This window comes from Dendrobates tinctorius, unplaced genomic scaffold (assembly GCF_039654945.1).
Source record: "Dendrobates tinctorius isolate UK_male_01 unplaced genomic scaffold, ASM3965494v1 ptg000143l, whole genome shotgun sequence".
Lineage (NCBI taxonomy): Eukaryota > Metazoa > Chordata > Amphibia > Anura > Dendrobatidae > Dendrobates > Dendrobates tinctorius.
Genome location: NW_027361810.1, coordinates 9,078,919 through 9,099,206, shown reverse-complemented (window position 1 = coordinate 9,099,206; position 20,288 = coordinate 9,078,919). Strand labels below are relative to the sequence as shown.

General features: G+C 44.6%; 1 protein-coding gene and 1 long non-coding RNA gene across 3 annotated transcripts in view; one reads left to right on the top strand and one right to left on the bottom strand.

Annotated features, from left to right (window-relative positions):
• The window catches only part of PLCD4 (phospholipase C delta 4), a 59,470-nt gene extending 45,385 nt beyond the window's left edge, over positions 1-14,085 (bottom strand). Inside the window, exons 1-9 of one of the 2 annotated variants that reach the window (XM_073545402.1) lie at positions 13,485-14,085; positions 13,257-13,415; positions 11,233-11,461; positions 8,866-8,995; positions 5,899-6,130; positions 4,175-4,376; positions 3,925-4,069; positions 1,526-1,678; positions 17-181 (exon numbers count right to left, since the gene is read on the bottom strand). In XM_073545402.1, the coding sequence (XP_073401503.1) occupies positions 17-181; positions 1,526-1,678; positions 3,925-4,069; positions 4,175-4,376; positions 5,899-6,130; positions 8,866-8,995; positions 11,233-11,461; positions 13,257-13,415; positions 13,485-13,506 (1,437 nt within the window). In that variant the 5' untranslated portion in view covers positions 13,507-14,085. Of the gene's footprint in view, positions 1-16; positions 182-1,525; positions 1,679-3,924; positions 4,070-4,174; positions 4,377-5,898; positions 6,131-8,865; positions 8,996-11,232; positions 11,462-13,256 lie in introns of both variants that reach the window. The other variant, XM_073545401.1, reaches the window with a different exon arrangement.
• Positions 10,550-13,300, top strand: LOC141049206 (uncharacterized). The gene is made up of 3 exons (XR_012220283.1): positions 10,550-11,524; positions 12,456-12,805; positions 12,932-13,300. It is a non-coding gene; the product is annotated as an uncharacterized lncRNA (long non-coding RNA).
• Positions 14,086-20,288: the final 6,203 nt, after the last annotated feature.

Below are 20,288 nucleotides of genomic sequence, written 5' to 3'. Positions count from 1 at the left end.
ATAACCTGGAACCTGCCTTGGATCTCTTCTTATCCTCATTGCGGACGTTCTCCTCATCCATCTCACCACCATCTTCCTCCTCGGATATCTCTCCCATGTAAGAGTCTTCAACCTGTTCACCCAAAGAGTCCTTCAACCTCCCAATCTTCTTGCCTTTTAGAAGGATCTTCCCTTTTAATTTCTGAAATTGGAGAGTTTAGGAGAAGAGCACATTGTGGATTAGTGCAGAGGAGAGGCTTATGATTATTGAGTCCCAACACAAAGTCTGAATATACGCCCCTCCAGCCATCGTATACTGGGCCCAATTGGGACCTTTGGGGCTTTAAAGGGAATCTGTCACCGGAAATTTGCAGGCTATGTAAATGCCCTGTGTCCGGTCCGATGGGCGGTGTTTCTTCTTCTTTTCTCCACCCCATCCGTGGCCGACGTCCGCGATATTTTCAGGAATTAGAGTAGGCCTCCTCCATATTTTGCGCGTGCGCAAAGCAATATTGCCTCTTGGACACGCAGTATGCTTTGCCCAACTGCGGGCAAAGCCGAAAATCAATACTGCGCATGTGCCGGTATACTATGTCCCGGAAGTATTTCGCTGTGTTCCGTGCCATAGTGTACTGGCGCAGGTGCAGTATTGATTTTCGGCTTTGCCGGTAGATGGGCAAAACATATTGCGCATGCGCAAAGCAAGATTGCTTTGCGCACGCGCAAAATATGGAGGAGAACTACTCTAATCCCTGAAAATTTCGCGGCCGTCGACCACGGATGGGGTGGAGAAAAAAGACGAAACACCGCCCATCGGACCGGACACAGGACATTTACATAGCCCGCAAATTTCCTGTGACAGATTCCCTTTAAATGCATCTTGGACATTTGCCCCATACATATAATATTAGTTCACGCAAGAGTGAGCGTCGTATCACCAAGTCATATATTCACCTGCTAGCAGTAAGCAAAATAGCTTTTCATTCAACGACTGCAAGCAAAGATCTTGAATGAGCACAGACATAGGCTTTGAAAATGGCATAAGTTTTCATCATGAGCATTATTTGCAGAATGTCCCTTTCATTTTCTCATAAACCCTATCTTTACTGGCACGGGAGCATCTAAAATAAAACATAAAGCAGATTTGCAAATAGTTTTTATGCAAAAAAAAATGTCCTTTTTTTGTATACAGGTCCTATGCGGACCTATATGTCACTATGGTTACAGACTACAAACATATCCTGCGTAGTCAGACCATACAGCTATGAGTTATTCTCTCTGCTGACTCTTCTCCAGACAATAGAAGATGGGGCATAGAAACACATGACGGCAGGATCAGGCCACACACGGACCATGGACACATATAAATCTGCGCAGGAGCTGCATACACAGAAAAGCAGATTTTTTTAAAATCAAAACTATTTACAAATTTGCATAATTTTTTATTTTAGAGGCATTGGAATAAGGCAAAAAGAGTAATTGCCAAAGTCGACCCCCCGTATGAGTGAGGCCATAGACATGTAGATGGATTTTTCTTACTTTTTACCTCTGGAGATGGTAATTGCACCGGTATCCGTCCGTCTAGGGTCCCGGTCACAAGCTTATCACCCAGGATGGTTTTCAGATGTTGCGCCATAGTGTCCTGCTGATCAACGCCGCAGTGGTTCTCCAGAGACAGAATGACGGGGTAGTCTGATACCTGTGGGCAACGCCAAAAGATCTGAGTGTCACATGCCACGTCTCTTTCCAGCGGTGTGCCCGCTGCAGGACGAGTCCTGTTCCCTGAGATTGTTTTTCACCACCTGCTCATTTACGGTATCTCACTTTTAAGGAACCGATTAAATATTTATTAAGACGACATATTAGCTTTCCTCTGTCTGAGCTGCGGTGAAGATCAGCAGTGATGACACTGGCGGACGGACGCAGGGTGTCTGGGGTAGGGACACCTGGGTCCTGATGTCACATATAGCAGATAAATTAGCAGTCATCCAGCGGGACACACAGACTCTACAGACTGCCATTCAGGTCTCTGGGAAAGCTGTGTGATCATCTTCACATTTTTCCAGATTTCTGCTTGCTGTCATTGAATAGTATGCTTTATTGCTCTGTTCCCGTGGATAGCGATCCATCCTGGTTTAGTGACTGACACACAGGCGGATCACGACAGATCTTTATCCCATCGGGAGAAAACGATAGGGGTATGTTCACATCATGTTTTTTATGTGGATTTTTCTTGTTGATCGGTGTCTAAAAGACACTTTTTTACGCTTTTTTTATGCAGTTTTTGCAGCATTTATTTTCAGCATGCTTTTGGATGCAATATTAACTCTAAGGATATGTTCAGACCTGAGTTATTTTGCTTTGACTTTTTAAGTAAATCAAGAAAGCGGAGATCTTAAAAACAGCAAGCTGAGATCTGAAATCAGTGAGAAATTGATGCAAAGAATATAGGAATAGGAATTTTAATTAAGCTGGAAAAAAATAATTTCTTTCCTCAAACCAATTGGTTTAGATGTAAGAGTTGTTTAGTTTTGCATAAGGCAAAGTCTGCAGCTTTCCCCTAGTGCATGCTGCCCTTGTGTCATGTAGAAATCTAACAGCTGGAGATTTGCTACAATTGTATCCAGTGTAGACAATCGCCCATGAGCTAAATCTATCAACAGCACAATGCTCCCTGCTGATACATTGTAACAAACCCTCAGGTGTGAGACCAAGGGTTTAACCCTTTAAATAAAATAATACGGTAGGTTACTTGTTTCATTTTTGGATTCTGATTGCTGAGCTACGCTTTCAGTTTGCACCAGCTTTCCTAATTCTTCTCCTATTAATGTTTCCAATTCATGACAATAAGAAGAGATCTTGATAATGATGAAGAACAGAAACAAAAAGAATATATGAAACTTGCAATGCCTTTCTCTATCTTTACTAGGCAAGCCATTTATAAGGGGTCTGATTACTGGGATCCAGAGAATGACGACCCCGCTCCATGGGATCCTGAGAATGACGACCCCGCTCCATGGGATCCTGAGAATGACGACCCCGCTCCATGGGATCCTGAGAATGACGACCCCGCTCCATGGGATCCTGAGAATGACGACCCCGCTCCATGGGATCCTGAGAATGACGACCCCGCTCCATGGGATTCTGATAATGACGACCCCGCTCCATGGGATCCTGAGAATGACAACCCCGCTCCATGGGATCCTGAGAATGACTACCTCGCTACATGGGATCCTGAGAATGACGACCCCTCTCCATGGGATCCTGATAATGACGACCCCGCTCCATGAGATCCTGAGAATGACGACCCCGCTCCATGGGATCCTGATAATGATGACCCCGCTCCATGGGATCCTGAGAATGACGACCCCACTCCATGGGATCCTGAGAATGACGAACCCGCTCCATGGGATCCTGAGAATGACGACCCCGCTCCCTGGGATCCTGAGAATGACGAACTCGCTCCCTGGGATCCAGAGAATGATGACCCCACTCCATGGGATCCTGAGAATGATGACCCCGCTCCATGGGATCCTGAGAATGACGACCCCGCTCCCTGGGATCCTGAGAATGATGACCCCGCTCCACTCTTTCCCCTGTACCTCTGCCACCTGCTGAACTAATAGCCCAAATTTAGAAAGACAACCAAACCTTAGAAGATCAGACCCCACCGATCACCAAGTGACGTCATACCCAAGTCATATCACTGTAAAACACTTTGTAAAGAATATCTTCCCCCTGTGTTTTGAGGGAGCGCCTAAAACTGTGCAAGTTATGGATAGTCCTAATTCCTTGGGGTAGAGCATTCCAGTGGATCGGCACAGCGCGGGCAAATCAGACGTTAGGACAGAACTTTACAAAGTGGCACCAGAAACAATTCAGAGAACTGATTGCTTACCCCTGCCCTAGGTCCTCTATGAATAGCTCTTTTTGTGATGTACTTACCCTGAATGCATACTTGTTGATGGCCGATATAACATCTTTGAAGAAGATCTTGGAGGTGAAGGTGTGACCATGATACACAATGGGTTCTCCATTGGGGCCATCCCAAGTGTCCACCTCCACACAGCGACAGCCCCTTTTTAATGCCCTGAATGAAATAATTCTAGAATTAGTCGGCAGACCATTGACCATAGCCCACCCCACCAGGTAACCATCAGTGGTGGACATGACATGCATTGCTGCCGCTTCTCACCGGATGTAGCCCTCCACACTGCTCTGCCCCCGTAGTTGGTCCTCCATCAGGTAAGTGTTGTGCGAGGAGGAGATGAAATAGTGGCCCAGCGTCTGCGTCATATCCTGGTAGAGAGGTTCATGGCGCACGTTGAAGATGGATCCCGCCGCAGAGCACAGGTAGATCAGGAAGCCATCGATACTGAGGGCGTGAAGCTTTTTTGCTACAATTTAGTAACAATGAAAGGGGTTGATTAGTTTAGAAAATCTCACTTTTATGTGCCCCGGAGGACCTGTACATAGACAACCCATTGATTTGAATAAGCAATTTGTAATGCTTCAGTTTGCCTGTGGTGGCGCTATAGGGAAATTGAACACATACTGCCAGGATTAGCCACAGATTAGAGCCGATCGCTGTGATCAGCTATTACCAACAAGCAGAGATAGGAGAACACAAGCTGTGGGGCAAAAGCCAAGAGGACGACAACCTGATCCTTCAATAAAACAAGGTGAAAGGTGTCTAAAAAGGGAAACGAGACCAGCAGATCTTCATTCATGATGCTGCTGGATTTAAGAACTTCTAAGCCACCACTGATCTATAGCAGTGGTCTCCAAACCGTGTCTCTCCAGCTGTTCCCTTATGGCTTACAGGGCATGCTGAGAGTTGTAGTTTTCTAAGAGCCGCATAGACAGAGGGAGATGATTCCATGGGTGCAAAATTCTATGGTGGGTGGAAAATATTGGTCCCTCCAACCCAACTGACTGTCCAGTGCAATGAGCAACACTAGCAAACGTCGCTCCTTTGAGAACCGCATGGGTGCAATGAGTCCAACACAGCAGCTATAGGCAGCAACCAAGATGACAAATCTCTCAGTGTAATGAAATGAGCATTGCCATCTTGGTTGCTGCCTCTGCAGAGGGCAGCAGCTGATGATAACATCGTCTTGACCATTTGAATGCTCTGTATAGGCAGCAAGAGAGATGGCTGAGGCTGAGCAGCTACTAGGCTGGTGATAGAGCTAAGATTTAAGGCTAGGGAAAGTTGTTAGGGCTAGGTTTAGGGATAGTGTCAGGACCAGGGTTAGGTTTAGCCAAGGGTAATAATGAGCTACATTTAAAAAAAAATGAAGTAAATAGAAATATGTATCACTTTATATTTTTACAATATATGTCAGGTAGAAGCAAAACGACAAACTATAATTACAGTTAAATCTGTTAAAATACAGTAATATAATAATTGTAGTTGAGAGATAAAAGGTTCAATAGCGAATCGCGTTGGGAGCTGGTAACCACGCTACGCCACCGCCACACGTGTGCGTTAATGGCAGACCAGACACGAGAAGGAATTTCTGTTCTATGTAAATAAATCTTAATCAGTGTAAAAACGAAAATTCCACAAATTTGAAACAATCATTTTTCTTCCACGCACGCAGTGCAGTCAGAGATCCTGAATAGGTTAGGAGGTAAAAAACAAAAACTGTCTGATGTTACAAACTTGTGAAATTCGTATTTATTAAAATGATTAAGCTTTATTTACATAAATGCAGAAAAGTCAGATTCATGGAAGTCACAAGTGAAATGATTTTCAGGAGCTGATGAAGGTCTTTCAACCCCTCACATGAGATCACACATTGATTTTATATTGGACCAGAGGGCAGAACTTTGCAACAAACTGAAAAAAAACGGAACATTCCGAATGACGGCTTGTCTCCTGCTATAGTTTACCACAGTATTCTATCATCTTACCCGTCTCTGAAGGTTCATGTCTAGCAATAAGATCCATTGCAAACTCTTCAGTGTTCTCCACCTCAAGCTGCTCCTGACGCAAGAAATCCACAAACTCCAACAGAGTTAGCTTCTTGCCATCCTTTGAGAAGTCCTGGAATATCTTCAGCACTTCATCTCGTTGTGTCAGGGCTTTGTAAAACATCACAAACTCATCACCTTCCAGGGTCCCAGACTCCGATTTATCAGCCATCTGAGAGCAGAAAAGCTGTTATAAAGCGACAAATCATCTGATATGTGCTGGTAAATGCTCACTGTGACTATAACCCTGCTCCCTATGTACAGGAATATGCAGGAGCTTCTCACAAAATTAGAAAGTTAATTTATTTCAATTCTTCAATGCAAAAAGTGACTCTCCTCTATTCTATAGAGTCATTACACTCAGAGTTCTATGTCACGTGTTTATTTCTGGTAATGTTGATGATTATGGCTTACAGCCAATGAAAACCCAAAAGTCATTATCTCAGTAAATTAGAATCATTAACAATAAACCCCTGTAAAGGCTCCTAAGTGTTTATAAAGGTCCCTTAGTCTGTTTTCAGTAGCTCCACAATCATGGGGAAGACTGCTGACCTGACAGATGTCCAGAAGGCAGTCACTGACACACTCCACAAGGAGGGGAAGCCACAAAAGGTCATTGCTACAGAAGCCGGCTGTTCACAGAGTGCTGGATCCAAGCAGATTAATGGAAAGTGGAAGGAAAAATTGTGGTAGAAAAAGGTGCACAAGCAGCCGGGATAACCGCAGCCTGGAAAGGATTGTTAAGAAAAGGCCATTCACAAATGTAACATGACACATCCATCCATTTTTATTTAAGTGCGGTGCTTCTCTGTGCATTAGAGCGGCAGTAGTTTCCTCTTCAGCATTTGTCGTACTCCTGCAGCACAGAATATATTTGGGGAGATGGTGGATAATTACATTATTGTTGTGATTTCCTGCTGGCCCTGATAGATAAATGGGCAGAGAATGAACTGCAGCCGTCAGCATATGATGGTTCTCGGTGAATATATATAGTGGCTCATACACCAGGGGGCTGGGATTATCCTCTGGAGGTATTATGAGCAGGTGGGCACGTGAGCAGGGAGCATTCATGTTTCTGGGACCAGGGTGCACTTGGTGTTTTGGCTGGTACTTGTGGGGGGCACTCTGACTGGTCTTCTTATACGGGTTGAACATGAAGTGGGGCACAGGCTTTACAGTAATCTCATGTCTTTGACATATGAAATCTGATTTTTTTTTTTTTTTTAGACAATCAGTAGTAGTTTTCTCTGGCGCCATTTTGGGAATGTAAGTTATTAACTCTTTCTTGTAGAGAATGGGAAAAAAAGCTTCTAATGATGCTGATACATTTGATAGTATTGATGTAGCTAGACGTGGAATTTTTCCTTTATGGGTTGATGACATATGAATTAATAACTAACCTTTATTCTTTTTTTTTGGGGGGAGGGGGGATTGAGGAAATACCAATATTGGTTTTAATAACTTTTTTTTTTGTTATACGTCACATTGTGATTTTTGAAATACAATATACAAAAGGTAAACCTCCTGTTTTATTTATTAAAAATAAAAAAGATTTATGCTATATGTAAACCTGTCTTCCCGTAAAGAGAAGCTTAGCAGTTACATACGGTATACCTGGAGGCCGGAATAATTGCAGACTGGTCTTATATAGTTACCATCATTTATGGTATGTGGGACCCTGTTAGGCCCTCAGTCCACTTTGCGACAAAGATTACAAACAGCCCACCCGCTTTGTTTGAGGAGACTCAAAAGTTTTGAAAATTAGAGATAAATCTTAAACTTTTGATCAGGGTCATTTGGATGTTTTGTGTTGTCATTATGATTTAAAAAGAGAAAACACAATAGTCTGACAATAAATGGCTTCACCAACCACTAACCATGAAGGGAGAAAAAGCTTGGATGTTATCATTCATATTCTCTGAAAAAAGGCCAAGAAAGCAAAAACTCTGCTGGGGTGTGTAAACTTTTGGGCAGAACAGTAGGTTGCACTCAGTATGATTCTTTTATTTGCTCACTGTTTGCTGTTAGTATATGAGCACTGTATGACGGCATTGTACGGCATTATTATTCTGGCCAGTGGCATAGCTAGTGTAAGCAAGGGAAATGGGGTGAATGCTCTGGACACAAAACTCTTAGGCAGATACAATTTCAAAAAGAAATAAAGTATCACTTTCTTCTATTTTTTTCTTTCTTTAAATTTTGCATCCATAAAAAAATATTGTCGCTAACGCCAAAATTCCGCAGTCGTTCATGTGTCCCGGACTTCTGGCTGATGCACAGTATGGCGGGGTTATTTGTACTCTGAGCAGATGTACCAGAGCTGAGCAGTTCTTCCTCAAGTTTCTGTGATTAAATCTATAGCCGCTGCTCCTTCTTCTCCTTATGTTTCCAGCCATTGTAGATTACATGAAGCCGCTTCTCTCCGGACAGAATTCTGCAGCTTCTGAGACCCTAATGGCCTGAAACGCGTGCTGACCCCCATCGACACTTCCTCTCTCACAGGATCTGTTATTTAATGCAGGTTCTAGATATCACCCGCCTTAGAACATTCTGTATCGGGGGTTACTTACTAATTAATATTGTAATTATCTTACATCTTAGACGCCCACGGATGGGCTGCCAACGACGACTCGCGAGAGATTGATACTCTGGACCAAATTGCATTATTGATTAGGATCCGCTGGGAGCTTGTTGCACTCGGCCAATCGTAAGATTGGATGTCAGACAATCGTGAGATTCTCATGAGATAATCCTCTCCTTTAAGAAAATCGAAAATCGGTGGTCGCTAATCTGTGGCTCTGCAGCTGTTCCAAAAACGATCACTCTTAGCCCACCTCTACACATTACTAATGATAACTGCCTTGAATTAGCCCACCTTTGGTTTGTATAAGTATTCACACCCATTACCTGAAACAAACGATACGCGTGCTGCTCGTTCATGTCCACATTCATCATTTTCAGAAGATCCTGGACCTCCTTAAAATTCATCCTCCCGTCTCGATTCTTGTCGGCCTTTTGGAACCAGTCACAGATCCATCTGAGTGGCCCGGTCAAGGGAAAAGCAACATTCACTGGTCAACTGCGGTTTATCAAGGGGTTGGCCACTTTTTTGGGACTTTTTTATGTACATGCATGCTCAGAGTTTATTACTCTTCTGTCTTTCATTTTCTGACCTCCTCTTGGCTGATTTATGATCAAAGACCACTTTAGGCTATGTGCACACGCTGCGGATTGGTCTGCGGATTTTTATCTGCGGATCAGCAGGTAAAATGACCTGCGGTTTTCCTGCGGATTGGCCAGCGGTTTTTTCCCCTGTGGTTTGACACCTGGACAATGGAAAAGGTGGCAAACCGCTGCGGAATCCGCAGAAAGAATTGACATGTTAACTCCTTCTGCGGATTCAAAACCGCAGCTTTTCCGCAGTTGAAAAACCGCAGCATGTGCACTGCGGATTGTAAATCCCATATACTTACATTGTACTGTACACTGTCTGCGGAACTGCTGCAGATCCGCAGCGGCCAAAACCACAGCGGATCCGCAGCAGAATCCGCAGCGTGTGCACATAGCCTTAAACTTGAATGTGCGGAGAAACAAAGAGCTTGTTAAAACCACACGGAGCAAAATTTTGAATGATTCCAAAATGATTTTTAGCCCCAAATACATCTATATAAGTACAAAACAAATTGTCCCCAAAGGTGGAAAACCCCTTTAAGTCTCCATCCCCAATTTGCCCCATAGTGCCCACTTTTGGGTGGATTTACATAAGTCCCACCGTTTTCGCCCAGGAGTTCCCGGCACATAGCGCTGAGTTACGTTGCAAATATTTTACTTTACTTATTTTATTGAACTTTATGCTGTTGATATTGTTATGTGAAGTTTGATGCTCCAGTCACTGCTGAAGCTGAAAACAAAAAAATTCTATTGTTTGCAGCTTGCGATGTGTCAGTGATCAGGAGTTCCCATAATGCACTGCCCTCTAATTTTTATTTCAGTTTTGTTTGTGAACAGAGAGGACAATGTAACGCAAAGCCAAGATAAAATCAGTAAAATGAAGGAATTTCAAAATTTCTCATTTCTGCTCCAGGATCTCGCTGATTTCCTCCTCTCTGCTTGCTTTTATTGTATTGAAACATTCTTGTTTACAGTGAGAACATCTAGTTTTGCTGGCACAGCTGATGGTGTGTCACAATGTATCAGTTCAAGAAATCCACACTGAACACAATTCACACTGGACTTCAAGCCTTTACCTACACGGTGTGATGCAGTAACCTCTGCTACAGCTAGGGGGCGCTGTGTATGCGCTTCATGATGCGCTTGGAGGCATAATTATAATGGTAAATTAGGGACTGGCATTATTGTAAATGTCCAGTATGTGTCACAGAGGTTCTCTGCGCTGTAAGCCAAAATGATATGGTTATGCTGGGACTTATAGTTCCACAAGTATTACTTGTCAGGGTGGCTTATAGGGTTAGTCAGAGAGCTGGGCGGGAATTGACTAACCACACATGTACCGCCCATCCGTGGGGGTGGTTACAACCATATAATGTGACTGAGGTCTGGTCACATGGACAGAGTGTGTGTACCTGAATGGTTCAGGGTGCAAGCTTCTGAAAGGTCTGTGTTGGAAGAACCTGGGAGTAGGATCGGATTCCTGAAGCACGTGGTGAGACCTTGGACCTGGTGGCCTGGGTGTTGGACAAGTGTCCTGAATAGCACCCGGACAGGCCACATGTGTATGCAGAGCCTGGGACGGCCCCACACGGAGAAAGATGCTGTCCTGTTGAGGACCTTGGACTGATGAGGAGTCAGCCTGTGGAGCAGGAGCTCCTGAGAGGTAGCCCCAGGAATGGGGAAAGAACTATGTGCACTGACAAAGGTCAGTTACTGAACCCGGTGACTGGAGAGAGTCCGGCGTGACTAGTGAATGCTGTATAAAGCCACACGTGATGAAGTAATGGACTGTGTGTAAGCCGGTGATGTGAAACCTGGCATATGGTGCGGTTTATGACATTTAAATAAACCATATGGACTGTTTTGTGTGAAAAACCTGTTCCTGACTAATCCGCTGCCAAGCGAGTGATCCCCAACACACATAGTAGGCGCTGCGCCACATTGGATACATTGTATCAAATTGCAGCTGCATCAACATCAATATGATTTGGGTTTTTAGTCTCTGGATATCAACAAGAATATTCCATCCACTGACAGCAAGCGCAGATCTAGAAAATGGGGAAGAATTTGAACTTCCTGATTGTAAAATGATTTGAAGGATACTGATCGAGGATTTCCTTCTGGTCCATATTCCTCACTGTCTCCATGAGTTTCTCTAGGCCGTGGATCCAGCACTGAGCGTCCTCCGCCGTGTTAGCCACAAGGTCAAGGTTAGCCCGACGCCCGAAGAAGACGATGGTAAAACACAGCTCTGACTCAAACTCATCAGCGATACTCTGCAGAATCTCAGACTGATGACCTTCCCGCACCGTCTCAATGTCACTGATGGAAACTAGAATGAAAAAAATAACTGTTTATTCAATGTGGAAGATCAAATCTTTACACCAGCAGGAGAGTGAGTGCAGCTCTGGAGTATAATACAGGATGTAACTCAGGATCAGTAATGTAATGTATGTACACAGTGACTGCACCAGCAGAATAGTGAGTGCAGCTCTGGAGTATAATACAGGATGTAACTCAGGATCAGTAATGTAATGTATGTACACAGTGACTGCACCAGCAGAATAGTGAGTGCAGCTCTGGGGTATAATACAGGATGTAACTCAGGATCAGTAATGTAATGTATGTACACAGTGACTGCACCAGCAGAATAGTGAGTGCAGCTCTGGAGTATAATACAGGATGTAACTCAGGATCAGTAATGTAATGTATGTACACAGTGACTGCACCAGCAGAATAGTGAGTGCAGCTCTGGAGTATAATACAGGATGTAACTCAGGATCAGTAATGTAATGTATGTACACAGTGACTGCACCAGCAGAATAGTGAGTGCAGCTCTGGAGTATAATACAGGATGTAACTCAGGATCAGTAATGTATGTACACAGTGACTGCACCAGCAGAATAGTGAGTGCAGCACTGGAGTATAATACAGGATGTAACTCAGGATCAGTAATGTAATGTATGTATACAGTGACTGCTCCAGCAGAATAGTGAGTGCAGCTCTGGAGGATAATACAGGATGTAACTCAGGATCAGTAATGTATGTACACAGTGACTGCACCAGCAGAATAGTGAGTGCAGCTCTGGAGTATAATACAGGATGTAACTCAGGATCAGTAATGTATGTACACAGTGACTGCACCAGCAGAATAGTGAGTGCAGCTCTGGAGTATAATACAGGATGTAACTCAGGATCAGTAATGTAATGTATGTACACAGTGATTGTACTGCTGATATAGATATTATACTCTAATATGTTGCTGAGAGGTGGATTTACCCTCTGAGTTTACTTTATGTAAAAATATATGTTTTTGCTGTTTGCAGGAATTGTAATTCATAATGATGCAGACACGGCTTTCATTACGGAAAACCACAGCTCAGCTCTCTTGGAATCCAAACCATGAGTAATGCACGGTGCTGGGCGACCCGTCTGCTCCATTGCATTAACCTCACTGTTCTTGGCCCCTGAACTGGCAGGATATCACCCCTCGCTATTCCCGCAGACTGATTACTGGAAATCTATTCTCACAGCAGCAGCTCTGGCAAAACTTTACCTATGCAGAACTCCCTGCTCAAGACTCAATGCCTGGGGGGAATCAGTAATGGACGCGCAGACGCACTGCACCGCCACATAATGCCTCGCAGCCTGTACCATATCCATCCAGAAATCGAAGGTCTGAGAAATAATTATCAAGTGGCAAATATTATCAGAAGCTTCTACCCCTGAGAGTGAAGCTTGAAGTTCTGCAACTTTCTTTTATACTTTGTATTTCAATTCTTTTCTTTTTCTTTTTGTGCAGGAAAAGGAAAATTCTTGTTTACACCTAAAGGATAAAAACCTGCACAGAACTAATACTGCTGACAGCTGAGTGTTTGCTACAATTGTATCCAGTTTAGGTAAACCATAAATCAGCTGCACATAGCTCTCTCCTGCGCTGAGGCTTTGCTGCAATGTACACACGCGGTCAAAATTGTTGGCACCCCTTGTTTAATTACAGAAAAACCCACAATGGTGACAGAAATAACTTGAATCTGACAAAGGTAATAATAAATAATTGAAAGAAAGTGCATCAGAAGGTTGCAGCAGTTCTTGTTTGCAGTGATGTCGGCCCTTTTGGCACTCACAGGTGGACTTGGTGTTGCCCGTCTTCTTGGACTTGTACCAGATGGTCATACAATCCTCTTGGAGTTTGAAGTATCTTTGTTTTTTCCAATTTCGGGATTTCACTTTCCTCATCACGGATCCGGCCTGCATCAGCTGCAAGTTCTCATCCAGCTGCAGACCTGCAGGCAGAACACAGTGAGCGGAGGAGGCAGACCTGGCCCCGGGCCCCGCACAGTCCTGATACTCACGGGCGAAGCACGGAGAGGTCATCGTGTCCCCGCTGCACCCTCAGCTCTCTGGACCTGGACACCAAAGAACAGGAAACTGTGATCAGACAGAACGAACAATAATATTAGTGTATGTGTGTAGTGTCAGGCTACCCTACAATGCAAGCAAGAACCCACACATACAGTACCAGACTGTGTACTTCAATATATAGTATTAGATGTATTAATTTATCACAAAAACCGTTATCCAATGAAGTAATTTGGTAACAAGAGACAAACTAAGTAAAATGATATTTTTATTGAAAATTCATTTAAAAACAAAAATTAAAAAGGAGTCTTGAAAATACAAAAATCAGGGACATAGTGCCATAAAACACCCTCAACGCACAAAGTGTAAAAACACACCATAAAAAATTGATAATATAACCGCAAATCTAAATTTCATATCAAAAAGGACAGTAAATGGGGTAAACACGAGAGTTAACACTTCAAAAAATAGAAGGCTGAATAAAAGCATACCAAAAATATATAAAGTGCTATGTACTCCTTGTAAACAATATATAAAGGATGGACATTTACACCTTGCCCAATAAAAAGTGCTGTGCTATTATTAAGGACAATGTGTCCCATATATCCCCAATATGAAAATACGGTGCTGTATATATTAAAACAGCTGCTGGATTAACCATACCTAATAGTGCACGTGGAAGCCTTGGCATCCCTGCTGCCCCGACGCGCGTTTCGCAATCCTATTTTAATTGTTTTTTTGATGGAATAAAGACTACTCTGAAAATTTTACCAGAAGCTGGAACATTTCTTCTTTTTCCTGCAGTTGCTATACATGAGTGGTTGGCTCGAGGTTCCGTGCACAACGGACTCCTATAAACTTCTACAGTGAGCTGGCACTATTCTGTTTTTTGTGAAAAGTATTCTTACCTTGCGAACTGTTCAACATTTTTTTCATATTACACCCACAAACTTAAGTACTTTAGTACTGGAGGAGCTGCAGAGATCCACAGCTCAGGGGGGGGGGAATCTGTACAGGATGACTATTAGTAGTGTACTTCACAAATCATTTTTGAAAGCCATAAGACGTCCCATTTTCAGTTTTCAAAAAGCCACATAGGGGACGCAGCGAGCATGTGGAAGAAGGGTCTATGGTCAAATAAGGCCAAAGGAGAACTTTTTGGACTAAATGCAAAATGCTATGTGTGGCGGAAAACTAACACTCCACTTCACCTTGAAAACACCATCCCTACCGTCACACATGGTGGAGGGAGCAATCATGCTGTGTGGAGACTTTTCTTTAGCAGGAGCAGAGAAAATTGTCAGAGTTGATGGGAAGATGGATGGAGCTAAATATGGGGCAATCCTGGAGGAAAACCTGATAGAGGCTGCAAAAGACTTGAGACTTGGGTGTAGGTTCACCTTCCACCAGGACAGCGACCCTGGGTATAAATACTTTTTTCGAAGCACAGTATATCACTGCTGTACTGTAATATGATGTCCTGACATCGGCCGCTCCTCGTATAACGCTTCCGCACTATTATACACCGCTGGCCCGTGCTCCTCTCGGCCTCGGTTTCTCTGGGGTGCACACTGACCTGATACGCGGAGCTGGCGTCCTCCCAGGGTTCAGGACTCCGTCTGGATCATGTATCCAGTAAGCAGAGGCTTAATGAGTTTTCTGCATGGTGTCCGCCATTGTCTGCTGCTTCATTAGGACGGGTCTTGCATTTCTTCCTGAGGAAGGGGAGAAGGAGCAACATGGAAAACTGACATTCAGCCGGGAGCTGTGCAGCGCAGGGAATACCCCGAGCCGGTGAGTGACGGCGCGGATCTGCACTTATAGGGTTACACAGTAACATAGTAGGTCCAGTGGAAACACGGCTCCAATTTCAGCCTCCCAGGACGAGAAAGCACATGCACAATTCTACACAACATGAGTGGGGAGCCTCCCCCTACTCCCTGAGTGCCGGGGACCCCCAAAGATCTACCTGTAACTGCAGGGAACACCGATCTGTTATACATATTAGCAATTTTCCATTAACAAGTCTGTAAGTAAAATCTGAATAATCATCACATCCTGATGTCAGAACTGGGTAGTTATACAGAGATGATCAGCGTCACACAGGCACCGCTTATCTCTCATGCACGAAAGGCTGCTCCTGCACAGAGTTACTTCTGGTGTGCAAGCCACTGACGGACTGACATGAGGTGATATGTACTGCTTGATAGATATTCTTCAGCAGCTCAGCTGCTGCAGAACCTCATAATACACCTCAACTGCTGTAGAACCTCATAATACACCTCAGCGGCTGCAGAACCTCAAAATGCAGGCAGTCCTTAAAAAGCAACATAGGGGCGTGGAGAATAAGGGGCAGGAGTCTGGAGAATAAGGGGCAGGAGTGCGGAGAATAAGGGGAAGCAGTCTGGAGAATAAGGGGGAGGAGCGTGGAGAAGAAGGGGCAGGAGCGTGGAGAATAAGGGGCAGGGGTGTGGAGAATAAGGGGCAGGAGCGTGGAGAATAAGGGGCAGGAGCGTGGAGAATAAGGGGCAGGGGCGTGGAGAATAAGGGGCAGGGGCGTGGAGAATAAGGGGCAGGAGCGTGGAGAATAAGGGGCAGGGGCGTGGAGAATAAGGGGCAGGAGCGTGGAGAATAAGGGGCAGGGGCGTGGAGAATAAGGGGCAGGAGTCTGGAGAATAAGGGGCAGGAGCGTGGAGAATAAGGGGCAGGAGTGTGGAGAATAAGGGGCAGGAGCGTGGAGAAGAAGGGGCAGGAGCGTGGAGAAGAAGGGGCAGGAGCGTGGAGAAGAAGGGGCAGGAGCGTGGAGAAGAAGGGGCAGGAGCGTGGAGAAGAAGGGGCAGGAGCGTGGAGAAGAAGGGGCAGGAGTGTGGAGAATAAGGGGCAGGAGTGTGGAGAATAAGGGGCAGAAGTCTGTAGAATAAGGGGCAGGAGTGTGGAGGATAAGGGGCAGGAGTGTGGGGAATAAGGGGCAGGAGTGTGGGGAATAAGGGGCAGGAGTCTGGGGAATAAGGGGCAATCTAGTGGCCTCAATTGATGTTTTGGCTGTTTGTTTTGTTGCCTGTTAATCCTGGGTGATGAACCTACAAAATGAAATGTTTTATATTGTGTGAGGATATATTCCTTTCATTTCTTTTCTTTGCTATATTTCCCCCCCCCTATATTGATAGGGTGATATTAGGGGAGAGAGGGATAGTCCACGTTGAGTGGGGGTGCCAAAAAATCGTCTCTTAGGCTGGAGTCACACTAACCTGCGCAAAATACGGTCAGTATTTTACATGCGTAATACGGATGACAGACCCCTAAACAGTGCTCCGTATGTCATCCGTAATGAAGGTGTGGTCGCGTATTTTGCGCATGTAAGCATCCGTATGTAATCCGTATGGAGAGATTTTCTCGCAGGCTTGCAAAATGGACATATAATGGAGCCCTATGACAGTTTTAATAAAGAAATGAAAGAATAGATATAGACACATAGAATGCATATATATATATATATATATATATATTCTGTGTGTCTACATCTATTCTTTCATTTCTTTATTAAACCTGTCAGTGTGAGTTTACTGTATCGCGCACTGAATTGCCGGCTTTGCTAAAAGACACCGGGTGCGTATTTCTCGCAGGTCACACGTGTGTTCAGTGTGTAATCTGTATTTTTTGCGCACCCATAGACTTGCATTGGCATACTACGGGCGTAGTACGCTGACAGTCTCAGCATGCTGCGAGTGGCACGGAGCGTAGGATACTGAGGAGAAATATACGGCTGGTGCGAGGGACCCCATAGAGAATCATTGGTCCGTGTCTAATGCGTGCTTTTTGCGCCTCTCACTCTCCCGTATTCCTCGCCAGTGTGACTCCGGCCTTAGGGTGCCAACCTCCACGGCAAGGAAGGAGTCAGTGAGGTATATTGCAGGGTTATTGCAGGCAAATTTATTATTGTGGATTATATAGGGTTTTTGTATTGCTCTATACACTGGGTTACGTGCTTTTTTAACAAAATGAGGAATTAAAATATTGTTTTTAAGGGAAATATATGTTCACTACATGATTATTTTTTCCTAGACTAATTTTGTTTAAGTAAGTGTATCTAATCCTATCCTGTGTGATACTGACTGCTGAGCTGTGTATCTAATCCTCTCCTGTGTGATACTGTCTGCTGAGCTGTGTATCTAATCCTATCCTGTGTGATACTGACTGCTGAGCCGTGTATCTAATCCTCTCCTGTGTGATACTGACTGCTGAGCTGTGTATCTAATCCTATCCTGTGTGATACTGACTGCTGAGCCGTGTATCTAATCCTCTCCTGTGTGATACTGACTGCTGAGCTGTGTATCTAATCCTATCCTGTGTGATACTGACTGCTGAGCTGTGTATCTAATCCTATCCTGTGTGATACTGACTGCTGAGCCGTGTATCTAATCCTCTCCTGTGTGATACTGACTGCTGAGCTGTGTATCTAATCCTCTCCTGTGTGATACTGACTGCTGAGCCGTGTATCTAATCCTATCCTGTGTGATACTGACTGCTGAGCTGTGTATCTAATCCTATCCTGTGTGATACTGACTGCTGAGCCGTGTATCTAATCCTCTCCTGTGTGATACTGACTGCTGAGCTGTGTATCTAATCCTATCCTGTGTGATACTGACTGCTGAGCCGTGTATCTAATCCTCTCCTGTGTGATGCTGACTGCTGAGCCGTGTATCTAATCCTCTCCTGTGTGATACTGACTGCTGAGCTGTGTATCTAATCCTATCCTGTGTGATACTGACTGCTGAGCCGTGTATCTAATCCTATCATGTGTGATACTGACTGCTGAGCTGTGTATCTAATCCTATCCTGTGTGATACTGACTGCTGAGCCGTGTATCTAATCCTATCATGTGTGATACTGACTGCTGAGCTGTGTATCTAATCCTCTCCTGTGTGATACTGACTGCTGAGCTGTGTATCTAATCCTATCCTGTGTGATACTGACTGCTGAGCCGTGTATCTAATCCTATCATGTGTGATACTGACTGCTGAGCTGTGTATCTAATCCTATCCTGTGTGATACTGACTGCTGAGCCGTGTATCTAATCCTATCCTGTGTGTTAATAAATTTGCCTGCAGTAACCCTGCAATATACCTCACTGACTCCTTCCTTGCCGTGGAGGTTGGCACCCTAAAAGACGTTTTTTTGGCGCCCCCACTCAACGTGGACTATCCCTCTCTCCCACAATATCACCCTATCAATATAGGGGGGAAAAAAATATAGCAAAGAAAAGAAATGAAAGGAATAGATCCTCACACAATATAAAACATTTCATTTGGTAGGTTCATCACCCAGGATTAACAGGCAACAAAACAAACAGCCAAAACATCAATTGAGGCCACTAGATTGCACCTTATTCCCCACACACATATAGATACACAGCTCAGCAGTCAGTATCACACAGGATAGGATTAGATACATGGCTCAGCAGTCAGTATCACACAGGAGAGGATTAGATACACGGCTCAGCAGTCAGTATCACACAGGAGAGGATTAGATACACGTGATCCTGACTGCTGAGCTGTGTATCTAATCCTATCCTGTGTGATGCTGACTGTTGAGCTGTGTATCTAATCCTATCCTGTGTGATGCTGACTGTTGAGCCGTGTATCTAATCCTCTCCTGTGTGATGCTGACTGCTGAGCCGTGTATCTAATCCTATCCTGTGTGATACTGACTGCTGAGCTGTGTATCTAATCCTATCCTGTGTGATACTGACTGCTGAGCCGTGTATCTAATCCTCTCCTGTGTGATACTGACTGCTGAGCTGTGTATCTAATCCTATCCTGTGTGATACTGACTGCTGAGCCGTGTATCTAATCCTCTCCTGTGTGATACTGACTGCTGAGCCGTGTATCTAATCCTCTCCTGTGTGATGCTGACTGCTGAGCTGTGTATCTAATCCTCTCCTGTGTGATGCTGACTGCTGAGCCGTGTATCTAATCCTATCCTGTGTGATACTGACTGCTGAGCCGTGTATCTAATCCTCTCCTGTGTGATACTGACTGCTGAGCCGTGTATCTAATCCTATCCTGTGTGATACTGACTGCTGAGCCGTGTATCTAATCCTCTCCTGTGTGATACTGACTGCTGACTCGTGTATCTAATCCTCTCCTGTGTGATGCTGACTGCTGAGCCGTGTATCTAATCCTATCCTGTGTGATACTGACTGCTGAGCCGTGTATCTAATCCTCTCCTGTGTGATACTGACTGCTGAGCCGTGTATCTAATCCTCTCCTGTGTGATGCTGACTGCTGAGCCGTGTATCTAATCCTCTCCTGTGTGATGCTGACTGCTGAGCCGTGTATCTAATCCTCTCCTGTGTGATGCTGACTGCTGAGCCGTGTATCTAATCCTCTCCTGTGTGATACTGACTGCTGAGCCGTGTATCTAATCCTCTCCTGTGTGATGCTGACTGCTGAGCCGTGTATCTAATCCTCTCCTGTGTGATACTGACTGCTGAGTCGTGTATCTAATCCTCTCCTGTGTGATACTGACTGCTGAGCCGTGTATCTAATCCTCTCCTGTGTGATACTGACTGCTGAGCCGTGTATCTAATCATCTCCTGTGTGATACTGACTGCTGAGCCGTGTATCTAATCCTCTCCTGTGTGATGCTGACTGCTGAGCCGTGTATCTAATCCTATCCTGTGTGATACTGACTGCTGAGCCGTGTATCTAATCCTCTCCTGTGTGATACTGACTGCTGAGCCGTGTATCTAATCCTCTCCTGTGTGATGCTGACTGCTGAGCCGTGTATCTAATCCT